General features: G+C 45.3%; 1 protein-coding gene across 1 annotated transcript in view; it reads left to right on the top strand.

The window, feature by feature from the left end:
* Positions 1–27,535, top strand: part of UBE2J1 (ubiquitin conjugating enzyme E2 J1) — a 62,086-nt gene that overhangs the window by 2,033 nt on the left and 32,518 nt on the right. Inside the window, exons 2-4 of the mRNA XM_029595421.1 lie at positions 10,015–10,088; positions 15,641–15,772; positions 17,223–17,307. Coding sequence (XP_029451281.1) covers positions 10,015–10,088; positions 15,641–15,772; positions 17,223–17,307 — 291 coding nt within the window. The remainder of the gene's footprint in view (positions 1–10,014; positions 10,089–15,640; positions 15,773–17,222; positions 17,308–27,535) is intronic.

Here is a 27,535-nt window from a genome sequence, read left to right on the forward strand (position 1 = left end):
TTGCACGTCGAGAGGTCTAGTAATGGTTTCCTGTACCAGTTAGTGACATCCAGCGGTGATTTTCTGCCAGGTCACCAACCCTGAACCTGATTCCCTTTCCCCATTGGGAAAAAATGGAAGGTGGAGGCAGCCATCTGGCCCAACCTGTACCCTTTATTTTATTGAGAAGATAACCACAGGTGAATAGGGCAAAGAAACCAGGTACCAATATTTATTTTCTCCCAAACTTTTTTTTTTTTTTACTTAGTAATATAATTGCTGCTTCGCAAGTCTACCTGATGATAAGCTTTAATGCTGCACAAGCTTTTGACCAGGCGGAGTGGAATTATCTACTTTTTGTCAGCGGATGGGCCTTTCTGGGGATTTTTTGAAATGTATTCATTTACTTTATGCGAATTGTCTTGGCGAATGGAGATAAGTCTAATGAGATTTGTTTAACAAGAGGTACACGGGAGGGTTGCCCTCCTATCACCCTTACTGTTTTTGCTTTCAATGGAAACCTCTGCTGAGATGTATACAAGGTGCTGAGGAAATTGTGGCTGTCCGGTTAGGGCCCAAAATGTTTCAAAATCGCTGCTTTTGCCAATGTCCCTTAGGTATTTTGTTTCCAATCCCAGGGAATCTTTGGGGACCTTGAGCTGTTTTGAGCAATTTGGACAGTTTTCTGGCTGTGGGCTGATCAAATGTAAAATCAGTTGCCATAGTGTTCCCCAAATATGTTCGGCAATGGTGGCATTATTGATTTTCCTTTTTATTGGGCCAAGGGAATGTTGAGCTATCTTGGAATGCCCATTCCGGAGGATTTGGGGACGTTATATAAGAGTAATATTGGTCCTTTGTTGGATTTTACAAAGCCAAAATTCCAACAATGGCAAGGACTTCCACTCTTTCATTGGCAGGACATTTTTCCTCACCGGTTATACACTTTACAAACTCCCTATTCGTTTATTGAGTAAGGACTTAAAGCGGTTGGATGCTCGCTTATTAAAATGAATGTGGAAAGGGAACAGACCTAGGATGTCACTGAGATGGTTGAAAAAGGGCTAGGGGGTGTGTGTGTGTGTGTGTGTGTGTGTGTGAAGGGGGTGGGGTCACTTCATGCCTCCTTAGATTATGATGATGCATGTTTGCTTAGGATTCCAAGGATCGGTTGTTTTCTACTTCTCCCTACCGTATGTGACTATAGCTATGGAACTGGCATTACCAGCACCTTTCTCTTAGATTATGTATTATATGCTTGTAGTAGCAGATTGCCAAAATGTTAAAGACTAGTGTTCTGATAGCCCCTATGAGAAAGATTTAGGTAGGGGATTGCTAGAGTTATGGGATGTAATCCGGAGGTTACCCCCTTTTTGCCTGTTTGGGGCAATAAAAGATTTCCAGCAGGGGGGCCAGGTGAAGATTTTTCCTTAATTGGAATGTGGTGAGATTCTCTCATATCAAGCATGTGTAGTGGAAACTGAGGGCAAGATGCTATCATTCCAGCATTTAAAAAGAACAAAACTTGCCTGTCTACAATTGAGGCACTATGTTTCCTCACTGAGTAATCGGGGTCTTGGAGCTGCATCTGTCGATGAATTGGAAAACCCTTTGAGAAGGGGTTGAGAAGGGGGAGAGGGTTTCAATCTCTAGATTACTCAAAGCCATTCAACGATTGGACTTGACTAATTCCCGTGAAACGGTAGTGAATTCTTGGCCATAGATATTTGCCATCTTCCCCCTTGGCTGCTAAACCTTGACTAGCTTTTGAAGGATAAAAAGTATGCCTACTACTATATCCTCGAGAGAGATGCCGTAGAAATTTCTACGTAGAGCTTACATTAACGCTCAATAGGGCTCAGTTGACAGATTCAGATTATTGCATAAAATGTCAGTACAGCACCAGGCACACTGTCACATTGCCCCTTGATACAACACCTTTGGACGAGAAGCTCTGCAGCCCCTTCTTTTTTGGCTATGGCGTAATCGACTCCATTCGTTGATGCAACTGGAGAATAAGGCTTAGCCGTACCACGTTTCAATGCAGAAAAGCCTTGCAACAGTTATGTTCAAAGCTTACCAACTTGTACTTGTAGATAAACTCTTAACTCTTAATATTGCACTTTCATTTCTATAGTCTGCTTTTCTGGAGTGGCTAGCACAGGGGTAGGCGACTCTGGTCCTGGAGTGCCACAGATAGGCCTGGTTTTCAGGATATCCACCATGAATATGCATGAGGTGCGTTTGCATCCATTGGCCTCCATTGTGTGCAAATGCACCTCACGTGCCTTCATCGTGGATATCCTGAAATCCTGGCCTGTTTGTGGCGCTCCAGGACTGGAGTTGCCTTCCCTTGGGCTAGTATCCTTTTCTGATCTTGTTTTTTGGTTGATGGGAGGGGGATAGGATTGGGAGGAAGGGTGGATAAGAACAGTATGGGATTACTGCATGTTACAGCTGTAGGGGGGATAGTTAGTGTACATTTGGAGAACATATATGTCATATATTATGGATAGAGAAGATTGATTTATACTATTCATCTCTCCATGTTATTGTGCCCTTATTATATTTTCGCATGGTTTTCAATACACAGATTTTTACAGAAAATTTCAAAAGTTCAGCAAGTGTTTTTCTTTTTTTTTTTTACACTTGTTTTATTTCAAAAGCTCTTGCAATGAATTTTCTCTAATTTGTCAGGGTGATGTGTCCCAGATTTCAGGAATGGGATGGTGAAATGAGGCAATAAAAGTCTGAAGTAGTACAGAACTGTCTTTCGACCTGGGAATGGTGGCAGGGTTCGCAGTGCTTCCCTGAGCATCGGAATTCAGCCGTGCAAAAGCTGGAGCCATTGCCGTTTTTGTAATAAATATATTTATGGTTCCTTTGCACCATCAGAATGCAGAGCTCTGCTCGTTTTGTTCAGTTTGAGGCCTTGCAGGTTATGATACTTTATTGTGGAAGCAACAAGAATGATCCAGGTATAACATCGTTGGATAATTCTTATTGGGCCAATAAAAGCTATCACAGCCTGAAAGGACTCCAGTTTCCTCCAGGCTACTAGACCTCTCTGCTTCTCCTTTTATCATCTGTAAATCTTAAGGAATGTGTGGTCATCAGCTTTTAGAAGATTCTTACTGTCAAACAAATATTAATACCTGTGTTTCTGCAGAACTGACTTCCTAAGGCGATAACTTTAATACAGTTACACAGGCACATGTGTATGCACGTATGCCGCCTCACGTCCAGAGACGTGGCCAATTTATAACATACCAGCATATATGCGCAAACGGTATAAAATAGGCTGAACGCGCGTACATGTGTGCGCAATCCTGTATGGACATGTGCATGCAAATGCCAGCTTTACCGCTTGTAGGAGGATTTTAATAGCAACGCATGCCGAGGCAATCACCAGTAAAACCACTTCATTCACAGTTCGCCCAGGTAAGGGATAGGCCTTCCTAACCCCTCTATTTAAATAGCCTTCCTTTTCCTCTCTTAACCCCGACCCTTAAAACCCTGCTGACATGCCTATGTTTCTTTGTTTTAGGACTTACACGCCGCCATCCATAGCAGAAATAAAGTTATGCGGTAGGGGACCCTCGAAGTTTTTACGCGTTGGTTTCATTCATAAATCTAGAAACGACCATGCGGCCCCCTCCCCCCCCCCCCTTTTGTTTTGGACTTTTTCATTTGCGCGCATAACAGGAGAATTGCACGTATTTGGGTGGCTTTTAAAATCCGCTTGGTGCGCGCCAGCCCAACTTGTGAGTGTATCTCCTGGCTTTGGCGTGGGTAGGGGCTTTTAAAATTCCCTTATAATTTCCTTAAAAACCCTAAGGAGTATCTGTAGCATAAAGTTGTTTGTAGGTTCGTCACAGGGAGGGGAATATACAAAGTACTGATTTCACCCGCAGCGCACACAAACGCGCACCTCGTGTACGTAATTTTACGCGCATAGGGGGAGGGGAGTTTCCAGGGCTTGGCGTCCAGGCGGGATCGGGACCTACGTAACGTGCAAACGTTTTGATTTTAAAAAGTAAATTCTCTCAGCAAAACCATGTACGCCGAATAGCAGGTGTAACTGTTCCTGCCTGGTTTCGCTTGGATAACTTTCAGAGTTTGCTTTGAAAATTGGCCTAACTCGGGCACATAGCCTGCGAGCCGTTGTAAAATTACCCCCTTGTGGTTCATCTTCTTCCCTCCTCTCCCGCCTTCCTTGTTCCCTCTTTGAACTCCCCACCTCAGATGGTATTGCCTGGTCAACACCGGGAGCCCCCCCGCATCCCCAAGGGCCGTCTCCTCCAAGACTATCTCTCTGTGGTGTTCTTTAGGAGCCACCACACCTGCTTCAGTTGCTTTCCTTTCCTCCCCAGGATCATGCATGTGGCGTGGCCGAGCCCCTGCCGGACAGCAGACTGCAATCCCAGGCTGTGGCTTGAGCGGTGTGCATGGCCCCTGTCTTTTTTTTTTAATAACTAACTGTGGTCGTAACCACACTGAAAAGCCCAGAGGAGAGATGTCCATCTTTGCTTTCAGCGTTTCTTCTGTGCTCAGCTCATTCAGGTGTGTGTGGGCCGAAGGGGAGAGGAAGTAGACCAGAAGAGGCAAGAAAAAGCTAATAGTGGCACGGCCCTCCCCTTCACGGACTCCCCGACGTGATGCTGTCACGCAGAACTACTGTACAGAGAAAAATTAGATGTTTCCTTTTCAGGAGTACATTAGGATTTTGGAATTTTTGCATTTGAGTTTTAGATTTTAAATCGTTTTTTCTCCTTAGCATGTAAGATGAAAGATTAAGACAATCCTCAATAAAAAGAAATGTGTTGGCCAGCTTTCTTAGCATTTACTTGTTAAAGGGGAAGTACTTCCTGGTCAGGTATTACGTACTGCGTTCCTTGCCTCAGCAGAACATGTAGCGAGCAGTATTTTTTTTCCTGTTAAAAACGTACTTCAGCTTCTTGGTCTCGGGTTCAGCATGCCGATAGCCATCTTGCCCCTGCATTTCTGCCAGCGCCAGGCCATATCCCAGACGTAGCTCCTTCAAGCGACGTGAGACTGCAGTCGCCCTCCTGCCATCTGAGAGCTGTGGTGTTGATCAGAAAGCACCACCGGTTGCTGACGACCGCCTCCAGCCGCTGCTTCTCTGGACCCCTGCCCGCCTCCTCTGCCAGCGCCTCTTAACTGCGGTTCCTCTGCTGCTCCCTCGCACCTCCATTTGCTACTCCTCCAGCCCCTCTGTATTTCCAGTTCCCGCTTCTCTGCCTCCCCCCCACCCACCCGCCCTCCAACACCTCCACGCGTCGCTTTTCTACCCACCAGCTCTTCCTAACACCACACCTGTGCTTGTACCTTTAGCCACCTCTCCCCCTCCTACATGACTGCGGTTGCTGCCACTGCAGTCATTCCTATCCCTGTTCGTTTACAGCCACTGTTCCTTGGTTTTTTTCCCCGCCATCACATGTACCCCCCTTTAACTCTTGCAGCTGGCACAATTCCAGAGGCCTTCAATGTCCCTTCTCCCCACTGTTACTGCCTCTTCATGGCCCCCCCTGACCTCCATTCATTATTCCTGCTGTTCTGAGGAGCCCTCCACCCCTGTCCTGCCGCTGCTTGGTAAAACAGACACAGTGTGCGTGGCCTTCCTTAGCTGCTGTCCCCCAGCAGGAGCAGATGGGAGACTGGCAGCAGTGAAAAGATTCAGGAGCCCTCTACTATTTGCCTTATATATATATATATATATATATATATATATATATTCCAGATCCTGACAGGGGCTTCTCCTCCCCCCTCCAACTCTGCTTCCCGCTTTTCTGCAGGAGACTTCCCGGATGGGAGCCAAACCAGAGCACCCGCGTGCATGAACGCCTCCACAGCACTGTGATGTCACTTCTACCCAGCAGGCCTTGCGACAGCATGAACTGACTTCTGAAGAGTTTGCGCTTCCCCTTTAAGAATTTCAGCCCATCTCATTACCACCACTCCCATATGAGCTATTAAGCCTAAAACAACTCGTTACTCTCTGGCTTTAGGCTGACTGGAAAAATTGTCACGTGAATGAATCTGCTTTGAGACTAATTTGGAAAAGGCGGAATATCAAATGCATGTCAATAAACAAAAGTGTGAGAATTGGCGAGCCGTTAACTTGCTGAAGAGAGAGAAGCAGAGGGCACAGCCTTCACCAGGAAAATCTTGCATTTGCCTTGGAATACATTAGGGCAGTGGTTTCCAATACTTTCCTATGTAGATGGAAAGAGGGGATCTCATATTCTCAGCTGCCCAGGAGGGTGGAGTACAGGATAAGGAGTGACATCCTGCAGGCGGTCACACTCTTCGGCTGGCAGCTGGGATGTATCCTTGGCAGTGTGGACAGGAATAACTGGAAAGACTAGGTAGATCACTTGATCTTTTTCTACCATCAACTACAGTTACTTTTGGTGATGTAGGCATTGATCTTTTTTGTGACTGTAGGTTTTTTCAGCAGGGCCGGCTTGTCCACTAGGCAAACTAGGCAGTCACCTAGGGCACCAACTTTTAGAGGGTCGCAAAGAGCAGCCGTGTGGGGCCATGAGTGGAGTCCATCCCGTTCGCGGCCAAGAGGATGAGAGACTTGGCGTCGGGCCGTGAGCAAAGCCATCTCGCTCGCAGCTGAGAGAATCATAGACTTGGTGCCAGGCCACGAGCAGAGCCCACCCTGCTCTGCGGCCGAGAAGATCAGAGATTTGACGCTGGACTGCGAGTGGAGCCGATCCCATCTGCAGCCGAGAGGAACAGAAACTTGGTGCTGGGCCGCAAGTGGAGACCATCTTACTCACAGCTGAGAGAAGAGACTCAGTGGCCACTCGTGGCAGAAGAGAGAGAGAGGGGCCTCGGAATGGCCAAAGACAGAAGAGATAGGCCGGGGAGAACAGGGGGCAGAGCCCATACTTCTGCAGAAGTAAGAAGGAGAGACCAAGAGATCCAATGAGCCAGAGAGAGCTTGGAAGGATGTGTATGTGAGGGTGCCTCTGTTTGTGTGTATATTTGAGATAGAGCGAGGGAGCCTGTATGAGGAAGTGAGAGTGCATATATGTGAGTGTATAATTGAGAAAGGGAGCCTGTGTGAAGGGCATGTGTGTGCAAGTGACAGAGTGCATGAAGCAGTGTACGAGAGAGAGACAGAGGGAATGTATATGTGAGTGTGAGAGAGAGGGAGAGCCTGTGGGTGTTTGTGTGTGAGAGAGAATGAATGTGTATAATTGTGTGTGTATATGAGAAAGTTTGCGCGTAACAATCCCTGCTCCCCACCCCCATCAGATAATCCACGACAATCTCAGGGCATCTGGAAATCAAAGGATTCTAGGTATGGTGAGTGGTTCATTTTATATCCTTGTTAGTATTAATCATTGGGTGTTAATATTTGATGTGTACCCTGTTTTACAATTTTTGTTTTGGAGTTGGAACATATTTTTATGAACTTTTAATTATTGAATATCGTTCTATTTGTCTGCTATTTTGAAATATTCCTTTTAGTAGTATGGTTTTACTATTATTAATGTTTTATATTCATTTTATTTTTTGATATTTTATTTATTTTTTAGACTTTATTAAATTTTATATATTTTACAAAGATAAACTTTGCACAGAAACAAGAAATATTTATCAATCCAAAAAGACAAAACTTTTAAGGAAAAGAATTATCACATTAGACCACAAATAAAAAAGAAAAGAAATAAAGGAAGCGGTAATTTGAGGAACTAAAAAGAAAGAAAATACATCACATAAAAGAAACTGCTTAACATGTTTTCCCTGCAAAATCAAATTTGACTTTCTAATTAACTGGCATTACTAAGGGGCTTGAAGCCATAGTAGATTTCTTTGAATTAATAAACAATTGCAATTGTTCTGGAACAAAGAAAATTAACATATCATCATGATATTGTTTGATATTTTATGAAGAATGGCAGTGTTTCTGTTTTCCACATTGTTATGCTGCATCCAGAAAATAGTGTCATGGTTTCCAGTTCAGTTTTTGCCTGCACATTTTTTATTTTTACTGTATAATCTCTTTATTCTGCATTTGGTGAGGTTTTGTCTGTGTTCTGCTTGTGTGATCAAAGTTGAGGAGAGAGGAAACTCACCCAAAGATGAGATTTGTGCAGTGTTCTCTCCACCTAGCTTGATGTTACCCAGGTAGAGTGTTCATCAAGCTAGGTTGAGAGAACCTTGCACAAATATCATCTTGGAGTGAGTTTCCTCACTCCGAAGGTCATCAAATCTTCACAAGAGACCACTGTTCTGTTCGTACGTCTCACGTTGAATGTCAAAGTGGCCTCTAACCCCCTACACTAATACCTAAACCTCACCTTGAGTTACTAGGTGGGCCTCCCTTAGGGATACAAATACCTGTCTAGGGAGAGGACAAATGGCTATTCTCTCTCTCGCTGTCTCTCTCTCTCTTTCTCGGAGCTTCAAACTTACTAAAACAGGCCTTTCAGGAGATATCGCAAAATGCACTAACACCTTACCGCCCCGTAACGCAAGCTATCGCACGGCTTAACGCTACTGAAAAAGGTGTACTTAAAATCAGCATTAAGTCCCACCCCAACTCCTCCTCTTTTTCGGATTTGCATCGCACCATACGATATGGTGCTATCGCATGCGTTAAAGGCGTTTTCGCATGAGTTATCGGGGCTTTTTGTATGTGATAAGCCCGTAACGCATGCGAAAACGCCTTAGCGCATTTTGATAAATGACCCCCTAAGCTTGTTCTATTTTCTAATAGGAAGTGTATTGGTGTTTTAGGGCCTTTGCATAGGTAGGGTTGTTACTGTTTGAGTGCTGATATTTAGTGCTGTTTTGCTATGTGAGATTTACTATATTGCAATTGCAATTCACTTTACTCGTGGCTTTGAGTACCAAGTCTACACCCAATATGCATTACAATAGGTCTAATGCCTCCAGACCTACACCAGGAACACTGCCCACTGACCTTTAAAAAAAAACCAAAAAACTAAAGACATGGCTGTTCAAACAAGCCTATCAATAACTCTATAAGCGGTAATGTTACATTCTGTATTCTTTATTCTATATTATATATATTGTTCTACATATTTATTTTAGATGTATAATTGTCATGACATATATCATTTAAATGTTTTTCTTACCATTGTTATTCCATATATTTACTGTTACTGTTGTTCCATATATTTACTGTAACTCAACTGTTCCTCTCTCCTTACTCTCTTCCAACCTCCAAGTTCCTGTAACCCTCGTTCTTTGTAAACTACTACTTACCACTTCCCTTAACTCTATCAGTAGCTCTCTAGCTATGACTATTGTTAAGTTAAACTCCCATGTTTGATGTGAACCGATGTGATATGACATGTGTCATGAATGTCGGTATAGAAAAGAATTAAATACATAAATAAATAATACCATATGAGTTCCAAGTGGTTTTTTTCCCTTTCAGCTGACGGCCTCTTTCCTCAGCGTGAATTCCATTCCAACACTCCTTCTGCCACTCCACCAATTTCCAATGCAGTCAACTACCTTAGGGCCCACACCTCCTTGTTCATAAGCCTTTTTGTGTGGGATAGTCACAAGCTTTGCTTAAATGCCAGTGCCCAACATTCAGCGTATGCTCATTGTTTAATTCTCTACTCATCCAGTTGAAGAATTGACATGATCTTCCTTTGGTAAAAAAAAAAAAAAAAGCTGTAAAAGTGGGGGCTTAGAGGTGTGGGAGAGAGACTGAAGCAGGACTCGTTCGTTTGCAGCAGCTTTGACCCTCCTTGAACGGCTCATTTTCTGGCAAACCTTCTCAGTCATGGCCTTGGTGTCTTAAAACCTCTTATTTGCTTCTTGTCGTTTCTCTGATCTGTCTTGCATGACTGGATTTGTAAATTCCAAGGAATGGGAACTGCCCGGTATGTGTGTCTGTTCAGCGCTGCTTACAGGTGGTGTGAGCTATACCAGTCATGATGATGATGATAATTTGCATACTCATTTTTTTTTTTGATTTATCTAAAATGTTGTTGTTGTTTTTTTTTTTTTAAGCTGTTAAGCGCTTGATGAAAGAAGCGGCGGAACTGAAAGATCCTACAGACCAATATCATGCCCATCCCTTGGAGGTTAGTAGATATTTTTTCTTTGGCATGAAATCCATAACATTCTTTGCCTGTGCACATCCATGATGTGTTGGGGACAGAGTTCATTGCAAGATACATTGGGGATCAATGTTGAAACGGTTTTGCATAGTCAAGGTTGGTAGTCAGCCGGACAAAACATGGCCTTTCGAAATTCCCGTGCTCTGACCGTCTCCGGCTAAATGGTTAGCTAAATGGTTAGCCAGATAAATCTTATCCAGGTAACTCATCTGGCTCAGTTTGGTCATGTCGGAAAGCAGTTCTGAAGTTAGCCAGAGAAGTTTATCAGCCTAATTGGGCAGTGCCCTGCTGAACATCTGTGACAATTTATCTGGCAAACATTAGCTGAATAAATTGTCTGCTTGCTGCACTGCTGAATACTGACTTCATTTCAGATTACAAAAAAACTTAACTTTTCTTCCTGCAGACCAGTTCCCACCTGCAGGATTCCCCTGCTTGCCAATAGGTAGAGGCAGAGAACTTTTTCCATGGATTTGTTTTGGTTTTTTTCCCGCCTACGTCACTCTCGCTATATATCCTGGGATAGCTAGGAGGTTCCTCAGTAGTTCTCTGTCTCCGGTTAGGTGGGAGGTATACTGGGATAGCTGGGAACTATCAAAAAAAAAAAGAGAGAGAAGTAACAGGGCAAGGTAGTTAGACTCTGGGAGGAAGGCCTCCTCACCTTTTGAAAAAAAAACCAAACAAACCCCGGAGTAGTCCTAAGCAAGCCGCGTTCTGCAGAGGGCAGTTCCAGGAGAGGGAGGCACACGCTCATAGGGAGCGGTTTAGCGTCCTTAGCCACAGCGGCGGGAACACAGGCTTCTCCCTCTCCAGCGGCAAGACACAAAGCCGACAGGGGCCGGAAATGCGCGCAGTGTGGGGCAAGAAGGAGGAGCTCCATCGTGGGCTCCTTTTGCCCCCCGCTGTGATGGCTGAGAATCGCCAGGAAACGGGCAGGAAGGGAAGGAGGGGAGGGGCGGCTTGCAGGCAGATGCGCTGCCGACGCCGGCTCAGAGGGAGCCGCGAGAGCAGCTTGATCGGGCAGAGAGCCCATCATGGGGGGATGCAGCCAAGGTGCAGGCAGGCCCTGAGATAGAGAAAAGCCTTAGAGGGAAGAAGGCAAGGCACAGCGCAGGAAACTGAGTTTTCCACAGAATTTATCTTGCTAATACACCAGGCCTATAAAAAAAATGAAAGCCAAAGTGGCCACATTAGAAGGTCCCCCATGAAGTAGTTCCCCATTGGGTTCCCAACACCTGCCAGGTTTAAAGAAGCCTAGGTCAGAGGAGGGGAGCAGCAGTTTCACGAGGAGAGTGAGGGCGCTCTTCGAGGAGTTAGGTTGGGTGGTAAACGAGGCCCCACGCAATTTACAGCTTGCTCAAAGGTGACTGTATCTGGGGGCCCAGTTTGACACCGAGCAGGCAAATGTGTTTTTGACGTGGGAAAGAGCAGACAAACTAAATTACCAGGTGAGGAGGCTTACAGGGAACAAGAAACCGGCAGCAAGAGGTTACCTGCAGGTGATGGCAGCAACCATAGGGGGTAGTCCCATGGGCAAAGGGTCATACGCGCCCACTGCAGAGAGCATTGCTTTCAAGATGGAAACCCAGCACGCGAAGATATGGAGAGAGGCTCAGGCTCGCTTCCAAGGCCAGAGCCAGCCTACGTTGGTGGCTAGCAGAAAGCAACTCATTAGCAGGGGTTAGTCTAGTTCCGCCGGACTGGGTGACGATAGCGGCAAACACCAGCAGGTTAGGCTGGGGGAGGGGTGGGGGGTGCACTGCGAAGAACAGGTGGTGCAAGGAAGATGGTCAGCCAAGGAGAGGGAGGCCTCAACAAACCTGTTGGAGCTGAGAGCAGTAAGTCTGGTGCTCAAATACCCAAGCCCCACGGTCAGAGCAAAGCCGGTAAGAGTCCTTTCCGAAAACACCACAGCAGTGTCCTATATAAAAAGGCAAGGAGGGACGCAAAGTTGGCAGTAAGAGGAAGAAATAGAACAGCTGATAAGTTGGGCAGAAAAGAAACTGGCGGGGTTCACAGCCAGTTACGAGGCAGGGAAGGAGAACGCAGAGGCAGACTACTTCAGCGGCCATGCGCTAGACCACAGAGAATGGGAATTAGTGGAGGAAGCGTTTTCAAGAGAGGTAGGGAGGGTGGGGAAGGCCAGAATGGGACTTGATGGGAACAGGAAGGAATGCCAAGGCAGAAAAATCCTTCAGCAGGCACCAGGGACAGGGTTGAAAAGGAGTAGAGATGTCCTAATCCAACCGTATCCGTTGGACCATCTGCTGTACGTATTTCCGCCATGGCCCTTAATAGCGAGAGTACTGATGAAAGTAGCAGATCACGGGGGCTGGATCATTCTGGTGGCCCCGGACTGGCCCAGAAGGTCCTGGTATGCGGACCTATTGAGGCTGAGCAGGGTTGCACCTCTAAAGCTAGGGAAAGCCGAGAGCCTGCTCAGGCAAGGCCCATTCAAGTGGGGAAAGTCAAATGGTTACTGTCTTACAGCCTGGATCTTGAGAGGGACAGGCTAGAGGAAAAAAGGCCATTCAAGGGCAGTAGTAGCCACCTTGTTAAGATCCAGGAGACACTCTACCTTCTGGGTGTATGGTAAGGTCTGGAAGGTTTTTGAGGAGTGGTGCAAGGGAAGAAAAGTCTCCCCAGAAACAGCAAAAACCAAGGGAAATCTTGCGGTTCCTGCAGGAGGGCCTAGAGAAAGAGTTAGCCCTGACCTCTTTCAAAGTGCAGGTGGCAGCATTAGCCTGTTTTAGGAGCCGGGTGCAAGGAGGCACCCTAGGGACTCACCCTGACATAGCACGTTTCTTGAGGGCAGTAAAACGCATGTGGCCTCCGAAGCGCCAGATAATACCCTCGTGGGACCTTAATGTGGTCCTTAGGGCCTTGTCCATGGCACCCTTTGAACCACGTACAGGGGCAACATTAAAGGACCTCACTTTAAAGGCAATCTTTCTAGTGGCAATATGCTCAGCCCGAAGGGTCTCTGAGATCCAAGCTTTGTCCCGTAGGGAGCCCTACCTTTTGATTCTCAAGGACAGGGTAGTTATTCGTCCTGTCCCATCCTTCTTACCTATGATGCTGTCAGAGTTTCATGCAAATCAGGAGATTGTTTTACCAGCTCTGAGGAGGAAGGGAGGGGGGGGGGGGACAGGCAGGGGGCAGCCCTCAGCCGCTAGACATCCGAAGGACGCTGCTACATTATTTAAAGGTTTAAAGGTCACCAGTGAATTTAGGAGATCAGACAGATTTTGTCCTGTTAGAAGGCCAGAGCAGGGGCCAGGCAGCTTCTAAGCCCTCAATTGCACGCTGGATTAGGGAAGCGATAGTGGCAGCATATGTTGCTCAGGAGAAGTGGGGCCCCGAGGGTCTTGTGCGCCCACTCTTCTAGAGCTCAAGCAACCTTGTGGGCAGAGAGTGGGGCTGCAACACCACAGGATATTTGTAGGGCAGCCACATAGTCCTGCTGGGATACGTTCACGAACCAATACAAGCTAGACCTGCAGGAAGAAGAGGATCTGAAGTTTAGCAAAGTAGTATTGGGGCCTTTAAGGTCTCAGCCCACCCAAATTAGTTACTGCTCGGGTTTATCCCACAGGTGTGGACTTGTCTGCAGGACGAAAAGGAAGGTGAAATTTATACTTATCAGATAATTTCCTTTCCTTTAGTCCTAGCACACCAGTCCAGTAACCTCCCGAAGGAAAGAAAAAAAAAAAGGGAGGGGATTTAAAAAAACCCAAAGAGAAATGCAGGACATCAACCCAACAGGCAAGGACAAGAGGCTACTGAGGAATCTCCCAGCTATCCCTGGATATATAGTGTGAGTGACATAAGCAATAAAAAAAAAACGTGGAAAAAGTTCTCTGCCTCCCCTTGCAACAGGGGAATCCTGCAGGTGTGGACTGGTGTGCTAGGACGAAAGGAAAGAAAATTATCTGATAAGTATAAATTTCACCATATCTCATGTATAATGTTTATGTAAGTAGGTGAGTCTCAAAGGGACTTTTTGTGGGTAAATGAGGGTTTACCTATGGAGAAAGCCCCTTTCAAAATTGCATTCCCTCGCCTCACAGGGTGGGAGAAAGAGCGGCGGAGCTACGGCTGTCCAGCAGAGTGCACACCGGGAGTTTATTTTTAACTCCCTGCGTTAGCTTCCCCTCTGAAAATGAACTTGCAGGCCCGCGGGAAGGCTGGAGCTTGCCCATTTAACTTGTAAGACCTTGCAAGTTATTGCTTTCGGTTTCCTTTTTTACAATGTAACCAGTCCTGAGCGGGGATTACTGGTTTCCCTTATTTTGAATTTTATCACTGCTTGCTGCTGTGCGGCTAAAGGTTGCAGCTGAGTCATCTTGGACAGCTGCTGTATTAAATGTCTTCCCCCCCCCCCCCCCCGATAAGGGGTTAAAAGCTACTTAAAGGCATCCCTGGGTGTTGCAGGAACGCATTTTTGTCTTATACACAGAAGCGGAGGTGCAGTGTCGCCAGTCCTCTTGTATTGCGGGTGTTCTCTTGTGGCGGACGTCACCGGTATTTTTTTTTTTTTTACAACGGCAGTCATTTGTAAGCATAAACCTACAGCTGGAAATCATTCTAAACATCTGTCAAATCGTCGTCATAAATCTGAGAGATTACATAAGAAAAGGATAGGATATTCGTGTTGTCTGGGGTTGGGAAAGGAAGTTGCTGCCTAATGTTGTCAGCAGAATGAATTTGGAGCGATTGATCCCTGGCAGCCCTGCAGAATCCCATGCACAAGCTTGCTTAAATGCCAGCAGCAGCAGCGTTGGTGGCTTTGTGCGAGAGCAGGTGATAGCGGGTGTGTTACAGGCGCACACAGGTAGAGGGAAAGTGGATCCTGGGTGGGAAGGAAGGGGGCCAGACACAAGACAGTGGGGGGGGGGGGGGGGGGGGGAGAAAGATCGATGAAGGTGGCGGGGGAAGCTCAGGAGATGAGACAAGTGAGAACTCTAGAGAAGGTGGGTGGGTGACAGAGAAGATTGGGGAGAGCGGTGCTGGGGGGAGAGACAGACAGAGGTGAGGAGGAAAGCTGAGAGGACAAAAGGATGCAGTCTGAGGGGTTTGTAGGGCTTCAGTATCTGAGAGAGGGGAAGGCTCTTTCCTAGAGCAGTGTTGCTTGCCTGGGAGCACTGCGGGGGGGGGGGGGGGGGGGGGGGAATCAGAGGGCGTGCAGGTGCGCTCAGCCGGGGAGCTGCTCCCTTGGTAGGGCCCCGGCCCACGCACAGGTAAAGCCTGAGCGGTGACGAGTGGGATTCTCCAGGGCTGATCCCTGGTGGCCTCTTCTCCCCTCTTCCTGGCTTTTGCCTTTGCTGCTGGTAAAGAAGATAACGCCGAGGATAATACCGTGATATACCACAGTTTCTTTTTCCCTCGTTTTTTTTTTTTTTTTTGGTAGTCGAGAGATACAAGGGCCCAGTTCAGCTTCAGGAGTAGAATTCGATCGTTGTGCAAAACCATTTTATGAGAGCGACATTGTAGTCTGTACATTTCTTCCCCCTTAGGGTAATCTCTTTGAGTGGCATTTCACCGTTCGAGGGCCTCCAGACTCGGAGTTCGATGGAGGGGTATATCATGGCCGCATTGTGCTTCCACCAGAGTATCCCATGAAACCTCCAAGCATTATTTTGTTAACAGTAAGTTCACAACTGTGGAAGGGTGGTGGTGGTGGCTTTTCCCTTCTTTTATACGCCACAGCTGTTACAGCCTTGGCTGCAGTGCAACCGCCTCACCACCAGGGGTCCCTCTAGTGCTGGCTCTCCTGACAGGCCCAGTCCATTTCCCCTGTCCACTCTATGTTCTGGGTGTGCCCTTATAATCCTGCCTGACAGTTCCCTCGGTGCTTCGGCATCGAGCTCACCTGGGCTCCCTGCTCTAGCCTTGCGCGGCCTTCGGGCCTTGCCTTGCCTTGCGCGGCCTTCGGGCCTTTCCTTGCCTTGCCTTGCGCGGCCTTCGGGCCTTTCCTTGCCTTGCGCGGCCTTCGGGCCTTTCCTTGCCTTGCCTTGCGCGGCCTTCGGGCCTTCTTCCTTGCTTTCCATACCTGGCCTACGGGCCTTCTGACCTGCCTTGCCCTGCTTACGGTGTGTGGCCGACGGGCCTTCTGTGTGTGTGTGGCCTACGGGCCTTCTGACCTGCCTTGCCCCGCTTACGGTGTGTGGCCTACGGGCCTTCTGTGTGTGTGTGGCCTACGGGCCTTCTGACCTGCCTTGCCCCGCTTACGGTGTGTGGCCTACGGGCCTTCTGTGTGTGTGTGGCCTACGGGCCTTCTGACCTGCCTTACGGTGTGGGGCCTACGGGCCTTCTGTGTGTGTGTGGCCTACGGGCCTTCTGACCTGCCTTGCCCTGCTTACTGTGCCCTGACCCAGCCTGAACCTAGACATTGCTATCTGCCGCCTGCCCTGACCCATCCTGGACCCAGACACTGCTACTTGCCGCCTGCCCTGACCCAGCCTGAACCTAGACACTGCTATCTGCCGCCTGCCCTGACCCAGCCTGGACCCAGACACTGCTACTTGCCGCCTGCCCTGACCCAGCCTGGACCCAGACTCTGTTCTAGCCATTCCTGTCTCTCTCAACCTGGAGCCACCCTTCTGGGTGGTGTTCACGACTCCTGACTGGAGCCCAGTCGTAACAACAGCCCAGCTCACTTAGCCCAGTCATCGCAGCGACGGGCCTTGCCGTGTGCCAGAAAACCGCAGCTCCCCCTGGAACCCGGCTAACGGGGATCCCTGAGTCTGTCCAGGAGGTATCGCCACTGAGCCATGGCTGAAACGCACCCGCCCTCCCCTTCCCAAGTGGCTGCAGACGCTGCCTCCAAATAGCGTCCTCAGCTCTGGCCCGCCAGTGGAGCAGAAGGCCTTAGCCAGATTCCTCGCACAGCATTTGCTGTAGAGCGCTGGGACCAGCCCAATCCTGTAACTCCTATAGCTTTTATTTTATCATATCGTTAATTAAATGTGAGGCCCACTTTTTCTACCTCCATAAATTCCTAGTATTATTGTTCGTTAATACAGTTATACCAGGGGGGGGGGGGGAAAAAAGCATGTTGGCAACTTTTTTTTTTTTTTTTTTATATTTCTCTTGAAGTCGAACGGCAGGTTTGAAGTGGGGAAGAAAATCTGTTTGAGCATCTCTGGACACCATCCTGAAACCTGGCAGCCTTCCTGGAGCAGTGAGTGTTTTCAGCAAAGGCGTCCGTAAAAGGAAGTCCAGTGAAACCTGGCAGCCAAGACCGGCTTTTGTTTGCCAATGAATAAGTGATTTTACTAGCCACGTACTCCCTCTGACAGGTGATCTCTGCGAGGACTGGTCCTTTGTTTAGGCTGCAGTCCGCTGGGCTTGAGGAAGGTGATAATCTGTAGAATGATGCAGTGAAATTCTTATTTTATTTTATTTTTTTAAATATAATATTTGAGAGGTTGTTGGTTTCCTTCTGCTTTCTTTTGGGTTTCCAGCTCATTTGAAATTGGTACTTGCTGGGGCAGTGGCATGATGAGCCAGCATTTTTTTTTTATTCCATTTTAATCTATCCCCTTTTATCTTGTCCAAGCATTGTGGTAGCAATCCTTCAACCAGAGGCCAAATAGAGCAGCTTCCTATAGAACCTAATACTTTTACACCCTGATTCTTTTATATTTATATATATATATATATATATATATATATATATATATATATATATATATATATAGTTTTTTTAGATTTACATTTTTAGCCTGCCTTTCCAAATAATGCTCAAGGCAGCTTACAGAGTTATCAGTATTCAGGTACAATAATTCCCTGCTCTGAAAGAGCTTACATTGGAAGTGGGGTGCCTGAGATGACAGGAGATAAAGTGACTCTCCCAAAATCACAAGGAGCATCTGTAAAAGAAGCGGGATTTGAACTCTGGTCTTAATAATAAGTGTCCCTGATGCATGATGGCTGGGATTTCCTCCTCTTCAGGGCTGTGAATTGCTGCCTTCCCAGCCTTAGCAGATCTGGAGAGCAGAAACCAGGCTTGGGAGAGCCTTTGGTGCAGCCCGGTTTCCAGGATTTTAAGTAATACTTAGAATTGTTTGTTTAATTTATTAATTAAAGCACTTTAAAAGATTTGTATTCCACTAATCCACAGATCTCATCGGATGGCAAACTCACATGCATAATAAAATACAGTAATACATCAATACAAATAAAGCAATGTAAATTTACACAGAGATAACACACTACATCGTACATGTATTTAAAACATCAGAAACGATAAACGGCATAGAGCATGGACCATGATCCATCTGGGAATGCCTGTTGAAAGAAGTGGGATTTCAGCAGTATATGGAAATGAAGCCAATTCATGTTAAAGATTCGACTGCAAGGAGTCGCCAGGTGCACTTGTGTTAATGAAGGAATTTCTAACAGATGTTGAGTGGACGATCACAAAGTACGGGTAGGACGATAAGAGCGAATTGATGAAGCAGTACAAGCTGATGCTGTCCCATGGAGGGCCTTCCAAACTAGAGTTAGTTTTAAACTTCACTCTCCAAACCATGGGTAGCCAATGTACGTCAGCTAGGATGGGTGACATGTGTTCCATGATGATGATCCAGCAATAAATCTATCTGCCGAATTTTTGGATTAATTGCAGAGCTTGAAGATAGGAATTTGGCAAACCCAGCAGCAGGACATTATAATAATCCAACGAACACAAAACTAGAGATTGCGTCACTGTCTGGAAATCGGAGATAGAGAGAAACAGCTTCAAAGAGCGCAGAAGTTGGAGTTTGTAATAAGCAGATTGTACTACTAAGGAAATGTGATCCTGCATAGACAATGAGGAGCCAACTATAACCTCCATGTTACAAGCACTAGATTGGATGGGACTAGAATACCCATCAAATGGAAAATCAGTAGGAGATTTTCCTAAGGAAGTGCAGGATAGGATCAGAGTCACAGTTTTCTTAACATTAAGAGAGAGAGTCTGTTTTCCCTCATCCATTCATTAATCTTTAATAGGCAAGCAGACAGCTTCCTGAAAGTCTGATCAATAGAGGTAGTGATAGGGAAGAAACACTGAAGATCATCTGCATAAAGTTTAAAAGTCACCCCTAACCCAGAGAGAACAGAGCAACATGGGATCAAATAGAATAGGGGAAAGCGCAGAACCCTGTGGAAAACCCATTGATAGAGGGAATAGATTGAAAGAACAGGTACCTATCCTCATCTAATAGTAGTGGTCTGAAAGAAAATGAAAGAAAAAATGTTTCTTATGCCATTTCTTGTTTTTCACTTGTTTTCTGTACTGCCTTTGTGCGAAGTTGCAGTTTTTTGTAAACCGGGGTGATCTGTATCCTATACAGGAACCTCGGTATATAAAAGTTATAAATAAATAAACCAGGAATGGACCGTAGAGGAGATTCCCAAACCTTGCAGAAGGCAGGTAGCGGATTGTGGTTAACTATATATTGAAGGTTGAGGATATATCAAGCAGCACTAGAAGGTATTGCACCCCAGAGTCAAAACCCTGGCGAATGGAATCAAAACTTGAGACCAAGAGAGACTCAGTGTTGTGACACGGACGAAAGCCAAACTGTGAGCTAGCTAAGAGATTTATTATCAATTAAGAACTCCTGTAACTGGGAATGAACAATTTTTTCAATTACCTTAACTAATAGAGTTAATGAGGAGATGGGACGAAAGTTGGCTAGATCTGTGGGGTCTAGACTAGCCTTTTTTTAGAAGTGGCCTGATCACAGCTGTTTTTAGCTCGGATGGTACCAGTTCTTCAGACAAAGATGCATTGACAATATCAGTGATAAAAAGGGCAACTTTAGACCATAGGATCTTGATCATAGCGATAGAACTGGAATTGAATACACAAAAGCTGACCTTCATCTGATTAAGGATCGAGCTTACCTCAGAACATTTTGTCAGAGATAATTCACATCAAGAAGCAGAGGTAGAGGAAGGGCTAGGAGTAATAATAGGGGTAATAGAATTGAACGATTCCATACCCAATTTTGTTTTCTCAGTAAAGAAAGAAGCAAATGACTTGCATAGTAAATGAGTGGGAACCGGAGAGTAACCCATGGGGAGCACTGTTAAAGAGTGAACTATCCTGAACAGTTCATAGGGATGAGATACAGCTTCATTAATTCTTGAATACCATGCTCGCTTAGCGCAGTCAGTCTTTTCCTTGTAAGTTGATAGCATACCTCAATAGGACGCCAGATTGGAGTCAGATTTATTCTTATACTACCAGCATTCGGCAGCCTGTACAATGTGTTTTGTAGCTTGTAGAGTGGACGTGTACCAAGGGCTGTTCTCTGCCTTTGGACGAGCAGTGATTTCGTGGTGCCAAGAATGTTTAGGGAGGAGAGGAGGAAATTCTGCCAATGTGTAGTTAAACTAACTACATCCTGAGCTTGCGGATGCATGAGGACTGGTAGCCACTCCCTTTGAAGGTGATCTGGCTCAGTGGGAGGCCTTCTTAAAATTTGTGAGTGGCTGAGAAATATTTTAAAACAAGAAATTGCAATGTTTTATAGAGCATTCAATTAAGAAATGGTCTGACCTTGGCACAGGGCTGTGAGTGACATGACAGGATTCTTACAGAATCCAATCTTTGTGAACGGAAATCAAATCAGGGGTATGACCCTGTCTTTGCGTAGGAGTGTGCCGCAACTGGGCCCATCCTAGAGAATTCCATGATGGAAAGGAAATCTCTGCATACATTTGATTGAGGGCATACATCGACATGCACATTTAAAGTTTCCTAGGATAATAGAATTTGTAGCATCTGCTTTAACAGATATGAGGCAATCAATGAATGCAGACAGATGAGTAGCTAGGCTACTGGGTGGAGCATACACTAACTAAAGGCTCCATTTTTAAGGTGGAAGATAAATAAAGTAGCTCTACAGTGGAAATCTCTCTGTGAACCAGAGACAGTTATAAGGTGGATTTAGCCACAACAAGAAGACCTCCCTCTTCTCATTTTTGGCCTTGGTTTGGTGAAGACAGTATACCCTGCAAAACACAATTGGTTCAAAAAGGTTCTATCAGAAGATTGCGACCATTGTTCTGTCAAGCATAGCACGTCTGGGGATTGATTGTGCAGCAAATCAACCAGTACAAGGATCTTCTTCCTTATCGCTTGTCCATTTATTAGTAGGAGAGAGACTCTGCAGAGAGTAATTGATCCCGGAGGACGACAAATCCTGTCTTACACAAATATTGTATGACGTTCTAGAATTGGTTTTAACAAAAGACTTGTGAGAGCTCAGGGAGCCATACCGTCCTCTCCTATTAGATTCACTCAGCGTTGGACGCGGGTTGCAGAGGTGCTAATCTGCCTCTACAATTGTGTTCACCCTGGCATGTGTCGCCTTAAGCGGTGTCATAGACTTCAAATGGAGGGACCCGGCTGACGTTGAGCAGGGCTCGGACTGATAGCAGGCAACAATTCAAGCAGCAAACCTGTAACAAGAGCACCCAGCAGATCCAGCACTTGGCAGAGCAACTGAACCACAAGATACAGCAAACAGCCAAGCGAGCAGTGATAGCATAAATAAAAGTCTGGCGTGGCCTCAGGCTTTAAATGGAGGACCTGGCTGATGTCATGCAGAGGGCGGGATGGGGCGGGGCTCGGGCTGACAGCAGGCAACAATTCAAGTGGAAAACTTGTAACGAGAGCACCCAGCAGATCCAGCACTTGGCAGAGCAACTGAACCACAAGATACAGCAAACAGCCAAACGAACAGTGATAGCATAAATAAAAGTCTGGCGTCGCTTCAGGCTTCAAATGGAGGTGTCATGGGCGGGGCGGGGCTTGGGCCAACAACAGGCAGGCAACAATTCAAGCGGAAAACTTGTAACGAGAACACCCAGCAGATCCAGCACTTGGCAAATCAACTGAATCACAAGATGCAGCAGGCAGTGGGCAGCCAAATGGGCAGTTATAGAAGCAGTTACCATCCAACTATTAGATATATAGCTATATGCTCATTTAGCTGTAGTGTTATTGTGGGTCGATGGTAGTCATCAGAGATGGTTTTTTAAAATGCAACAAAAAATTATCTTGAAAAATATTGCTTATGTACTATGATTGTGGGTGAATGATCGAGAGAACCAGGGCACCTCCCTTTGAGAGAGGTCTTACATGTTCCCGGCTTGCTGACACCCTACAGTACTGCCCAGTTTGCTTTAGTTTTTGTTTTGAAATCTTTTAGCTTACAAATTTTGACTTGCTGCTGTTGAGTATGTAACGTATAAACAGTGCATAATCCAACACTGAATTCCCTAGCTTATGATGTATACACCTTCTTGTAATTCTCATTTTTATACAGATATTTCATAAACTCAGTAATTTTACTAAACTGAACATAAATGTTTTGTTTATAAAAGAGAGTTGCATTCAGTCACACATCTTCTCTTCCCAGTGTAAATCTGAAATACTTCTTAATACATTCCAGATGTCATGGCGAGAGATTTTATTTAAAGGGGCCCTGCAATGTAGCTCACTGCAAACACTGAATAAATTAAAGGTGTCTATTGGAGAAGGGGGAAGGGGGCATGGAAATAAAACATTTAGATAGCTGAAAGGTATAAATGATGAAGAAGAGGCAAAAACATTTCTTTGAAGGAAACCCTTTCAGAAGAAGGGCTCATGATGTGAGGCTGGAAGTGGCGGTAAGAGTAGCGGAAAGATGCCAAAGGATGCATGGAACAGTCTCTCAATTGAGGTGGTGAAAGCAAAATTTATTTTGGATTTAAAGAAAGTATTGGATAAGCAGAGAGGATCCTTCGTGGCAGGGAAGGGAGCATAAAGTCTGAGATTAAGTCAGGTCTGAGGTCTTGCAGTGGAAAGAGAAAACAGGCAGACTAGACAGACTCTGCAGTCTTTATCTGCCGGTATATTGGGTGTTTCTGCCTTGCTGAGTCTCTTTAGTACCAAAATACAGTGCTGTTTGCCCTCAAAAGCTATTTTCATAGTCATGAGGAGGTTAGCATAGCCAATTTATTTAATTTATTTTTTCCACAGTTTTTCTATTCCACACATACAGCAAAGCTGACCAAGGCAGTTCACAACATACGAAAATAAAATCAATAAAAACAGTGTAACATTTTAAAAAAATACCCAGTCAGATCAATACAATAAAACTGAACTTTGCTAACTATTGTATGAAAAGAACCATGCCTTCACCTTCTTCCTAAAACCCACATAGTTGGCCTCTAATCTGATATTCAAAGGAGCTGAATTCCAAATTGTCAGGCTATACACCAAAAAAATCTTCTTTCGAAGTCCCCTCCCTTTTTACCTTCCTCACACTTGGTACCACAAGCAAAGGACCTTCTACCTAGTGCAGATTTTGTTTTGGTATTTGCCTCTGCACTTGATTGGATAAGTAACTTGTGCTCATCAGGGTCATAATCTTAAACATAATCCTTTCTTTAATGGGTAACCAGTGTAATTCCGCTAAGAGGTTTGCACTGGTCCTTCTAGGACGGACAAATATCAATCTGACCACTATATTCTGCATCACCTGAAATCGACGCAAGTTTACTTAGGGAATAGGCACTGCTAATAATTGTATCAGTAGCATGGGATCTTCTTGGTGTTTGGGTAATTGCCAGGTTCTTATGGCCTAGTTTTGGCCTCTGTTGGAAACAGGATGCTGGGCTTGATAGACCCTTGGTCTGACCCAGCATGGCAATTTCTTATGTTCTTATGTTCCTCATGGTTACTCCTAGCAGTGTCCCATTACAATAATCAAATATTGGGGTAACCAAAGCTTGTACAATTGTCCGGAAAACCTCGATATTCATCCAACCTCTTATTTTCTTCAACTGCCAGAATTTTAAAAAGAAAGATTTTCCTCACTATCAAAGAGATATGAGGTTCAAAAGACAACTTATCATATTGTACCCCCAAATTTCTAATTTCTGAAGTATTAGCACAGTTCATCTTACCAACCTTCAACTATAAAACCTTCTCCTGCTCGGCATTAGTAAAAACCATCCATTTTGTTTTACCCACATTCAAGACCAACCTATTATCTCTCATCCAACCCCCCCAATAACCTCAAACCTTCTTGCATCTTACACGAATAGGACATGAGATCCTTTCCCAATGAACTTACTAATTGTACATCAACCGCATAATATAACCTTTTAAAACCCAAATTACAAATCAGTTTCCTAATGGTTGTAAAAAAATATTAAAAAGAAGGGGGGGATAGTGGGGACACTTATGGTACCCCCAATCCAAACTATAAGGTTTCACACACTTTCCCTTCACACGTACTTCCATTGATCTATCTTAAAAAAGATGATATCCACTCCAAAATTTGACCCTGCAGCCCCAATTCTCTACACCTTCATAACAAGATCTCATAATCTACCAGATTAAAAGTGCTAGCAACACTAACCCCACTACCTTGCCCCTATCCAAGCTTTGGAAAATTTAAATCAATCAAAGTTACCAATACTGTCTCCGTACTATAACCTGTGTGGAAGCCTGACTGACTCTCATCCAATAAACTATTTTCTTTCACAAAATTTTACTGTGACAACATTTTCTAGAACTTAAGCCAGGAATGGGACATTTGCCACAGGTCAATAATTCATACACAAGAGAACATTTACTCTCTTTCAGCAATACTCTAGGTTCTGTCAGGAAGCCACGTGGTTCTACCCCTGCTCCTTGATAAGCTCTCGAGAAGTTTGAGGGCAGCTGCGTGCCTGGCACCCAGTATCGAATTCTGAATTTATAGATCAAATAGGTTATTTTATTCTTTTTACAGGTGTGCAGTTTTTTTTCCGTCGATAAGCAGGGCTGGCTTAATCATTGCATGTGGGGTGACGTCATTTGGCAGCACCAAACATACCCCTGTCTTGTCTATTAGAGCTTTTGTTCTATTAAGCATGTGTGGGAATTCCCACTTGAGTATTGCCTCAAGAGCCCCTTTAGTCTTTTTTCATCTGAGCGTCAGCTCAGATGTGAACCTATTTTTTCTGTGAAAATCTAAAATCTTTTTTCCTTTAAATTTGCCTTGCTGCCTCAGCAGCCCTCAAACAGTTCTTTTCAGCAGTACCAAAAGGAAAAAATAGAGACTATTAAAAATTTTTTGTTCCTCATTATCGGGCTGATACAGTAAAACTCGCGGGAGAGCGGGCGAGCGTCTGCTCTCCTGTGCACACGATACAGTAAATAAATTTATTTAAATTAGGCCCGACGGTAAAAAGAGGCGCTAGAGACACTAGCGCGTCCCTAGCGCCTCTTTTCGGACAGGAGCGGCGGCTGCCAAGCCGCACATTTTACTTACTGAATCGTGCGGGAATACCTAATAGGGCCATCAACATGCATTTGCATGTTGCAGGCGCTATTAGGTTCGGGGGGGGGGGGGGGGGGGGGGGGTTGGACGCGCGTTTTGGCCTGAAAGTCTTATAAGACGACTTCCACGGTGAATGGGTTCAAGGACTGAATTTGTGGTTGAATGATGTCATTTACCTATGGGCATGAACTATGCTACGGGTCTGAAATGGACCCACTACCAAGCCATCTGTTACCATTGTGAATGGATGTCCCCAAGTACTCAAAAAACGAGAGCCTGGAAAATGGAGGAACTTTTTAAGTCTTTCGGCACAGCAGCAATCCTGATCCATAGTGTTCTGCAAGAATTACAAACCAGAAGGTGGGAAAAACCTGTTTCCATAGAAACATAGAAATGACAGCAGAAAAGGACCGATGGTCCATCTAGTCTGCCCAGCAAGATTTCCATTGTAGTATCTGCTGCGCCGTGCAGGTTATCCCCAAGTATCAGTCAGTTTTGATTGATGTGCTTTGCTTATAGATTTGGCCATAGAAGCAGTCCTGTATTATTTTTCTTAATGTCTGAACATCAGTACCCCAGACTGTAAAAAAGGCATGGCTCATGTTGTTGTCCCTGAATCCAAATTCCTCTGTCCTTTTAGCCCCCATCCCCCTCCTTCAAAGCAAAGAGCAATGTTGCAGATGCATCAAAACCATCAAGGCTTATTGGCTAAGGGTAGTAATCCCATGCTTCTGTTAAGGGTAGTAACTGCTGCTCTGTGCTGGGTACCCCTGTGCTCATCTATTCCGCAGACCGTAAAACTCGGGGCCCTCAATGGTTGCTGTCTAAATCAAATTCCCCTTTTCCGCTGCTGTTGAAGCAGAGAGCAATGTTGGAGCTGCATCAAAAGAATCAAGGTTTATTTGGTTAAGTGTAGTAACTGCCATACCAGCAAGTTACTCCCATGCTCGTTTTCTTCATTTGCTTTAGGCCTTGGCCATATAAGCAGTCCTGTGCCTAGTTGCAAGGAAACTAGAATTCAAGCATAGAGTTCAAAACTCTCCAGGGTTTGGAATAATACAATTACCCCAGCAATCAGTTGTGATGGATTTGGCTCTTAAAGAGCAAAGAAAACATGGTTATACCACAATACCCCACCAGGGAAGGATCCCAGACTACTGAATAACTTTGGCAAAAAGGTTTTCCAAAGTTTCTATGGTTAATGCATGAATCTCCACGCACCAATTCTACATGGTTCAATGTTACAAAAACCGAAGCCTTTTCTTCTACCTGGCAAAGACAGATTTCCATACCCTCAGCCACTCTTAGATGCAGAAGAGTGTATACACCATCTTGTTCAATCCAAATGTGCAGCATTTGATACTGGGGCACGCTGTATTGCTTGTTTGAGAGCCAGTGGCCTACGCGATGATGTACACGAAAGGTCAGCAGACATCCCATGCCTAGGTGATCACCGTTTCAGAGAAAAGCATAGAGAAACAATTGCCCAAATAAAGGAAAAACATGTGCAGTCCAGTCCCTTTCTTAGGGACAAAAACAACAGTCTTCTGCAAGGTGCCTTTACTACCCTTTTAAAAGGCCATATTTTCAGAGACTGCTCTTCTGCCAATTTCAATGATACTGGATGCAACCTCTGCTTCTTCAACAGCAACATCTTCTGGTTCGCATTTGACAGTGTGAGTGCTGTCAACCAAAAATGATGCAACAAGTTCAGCCAAAGCCTGGACTATGTTTTTGACTACCTTTTAAAACCAGCAACCATCCTCTCTAGTAGTGGGTAGAATCCAGCAGTACCTGCAGGCATGGCACAAGATCACCAGAGATCACTGGGTTCTCAAAATTGTGAAGTCTGGATACCGCTTGCACTTCTCTCAGCTTCCCATGCTTCCTTATCACTGAGCCTTCAATTTGGATCCGTCTTACTCGATGTAATTTCTCCTGGAAGTGGAGTTGCTCCTCGAACAGTGAGCGAGCGATAGAACCTGATCCTCACCATCATTATGGCCAGGGGTTCTATTCCTACTACTTCTTTATCCCCAAGAAATCCAGGGAATAAAACCAATCCTGGATTTAAGAAGCCTGAACAAGCTT

This window comes from Rhinatrema bivittatum, chromosome 3 (assembly GCF_901001135.1).
Source record: "Rhinatrema bivittatum chromosome 3, aRhiBiv1.1, whole genome shotgun sequence".
Lineage (NCBI taxonomy): Eukaryota > Metazoa > Chordata > Amphibia > Gymnophiona > Rhinatrematidae > Rhinatrema > Rhinatrema bivittatum.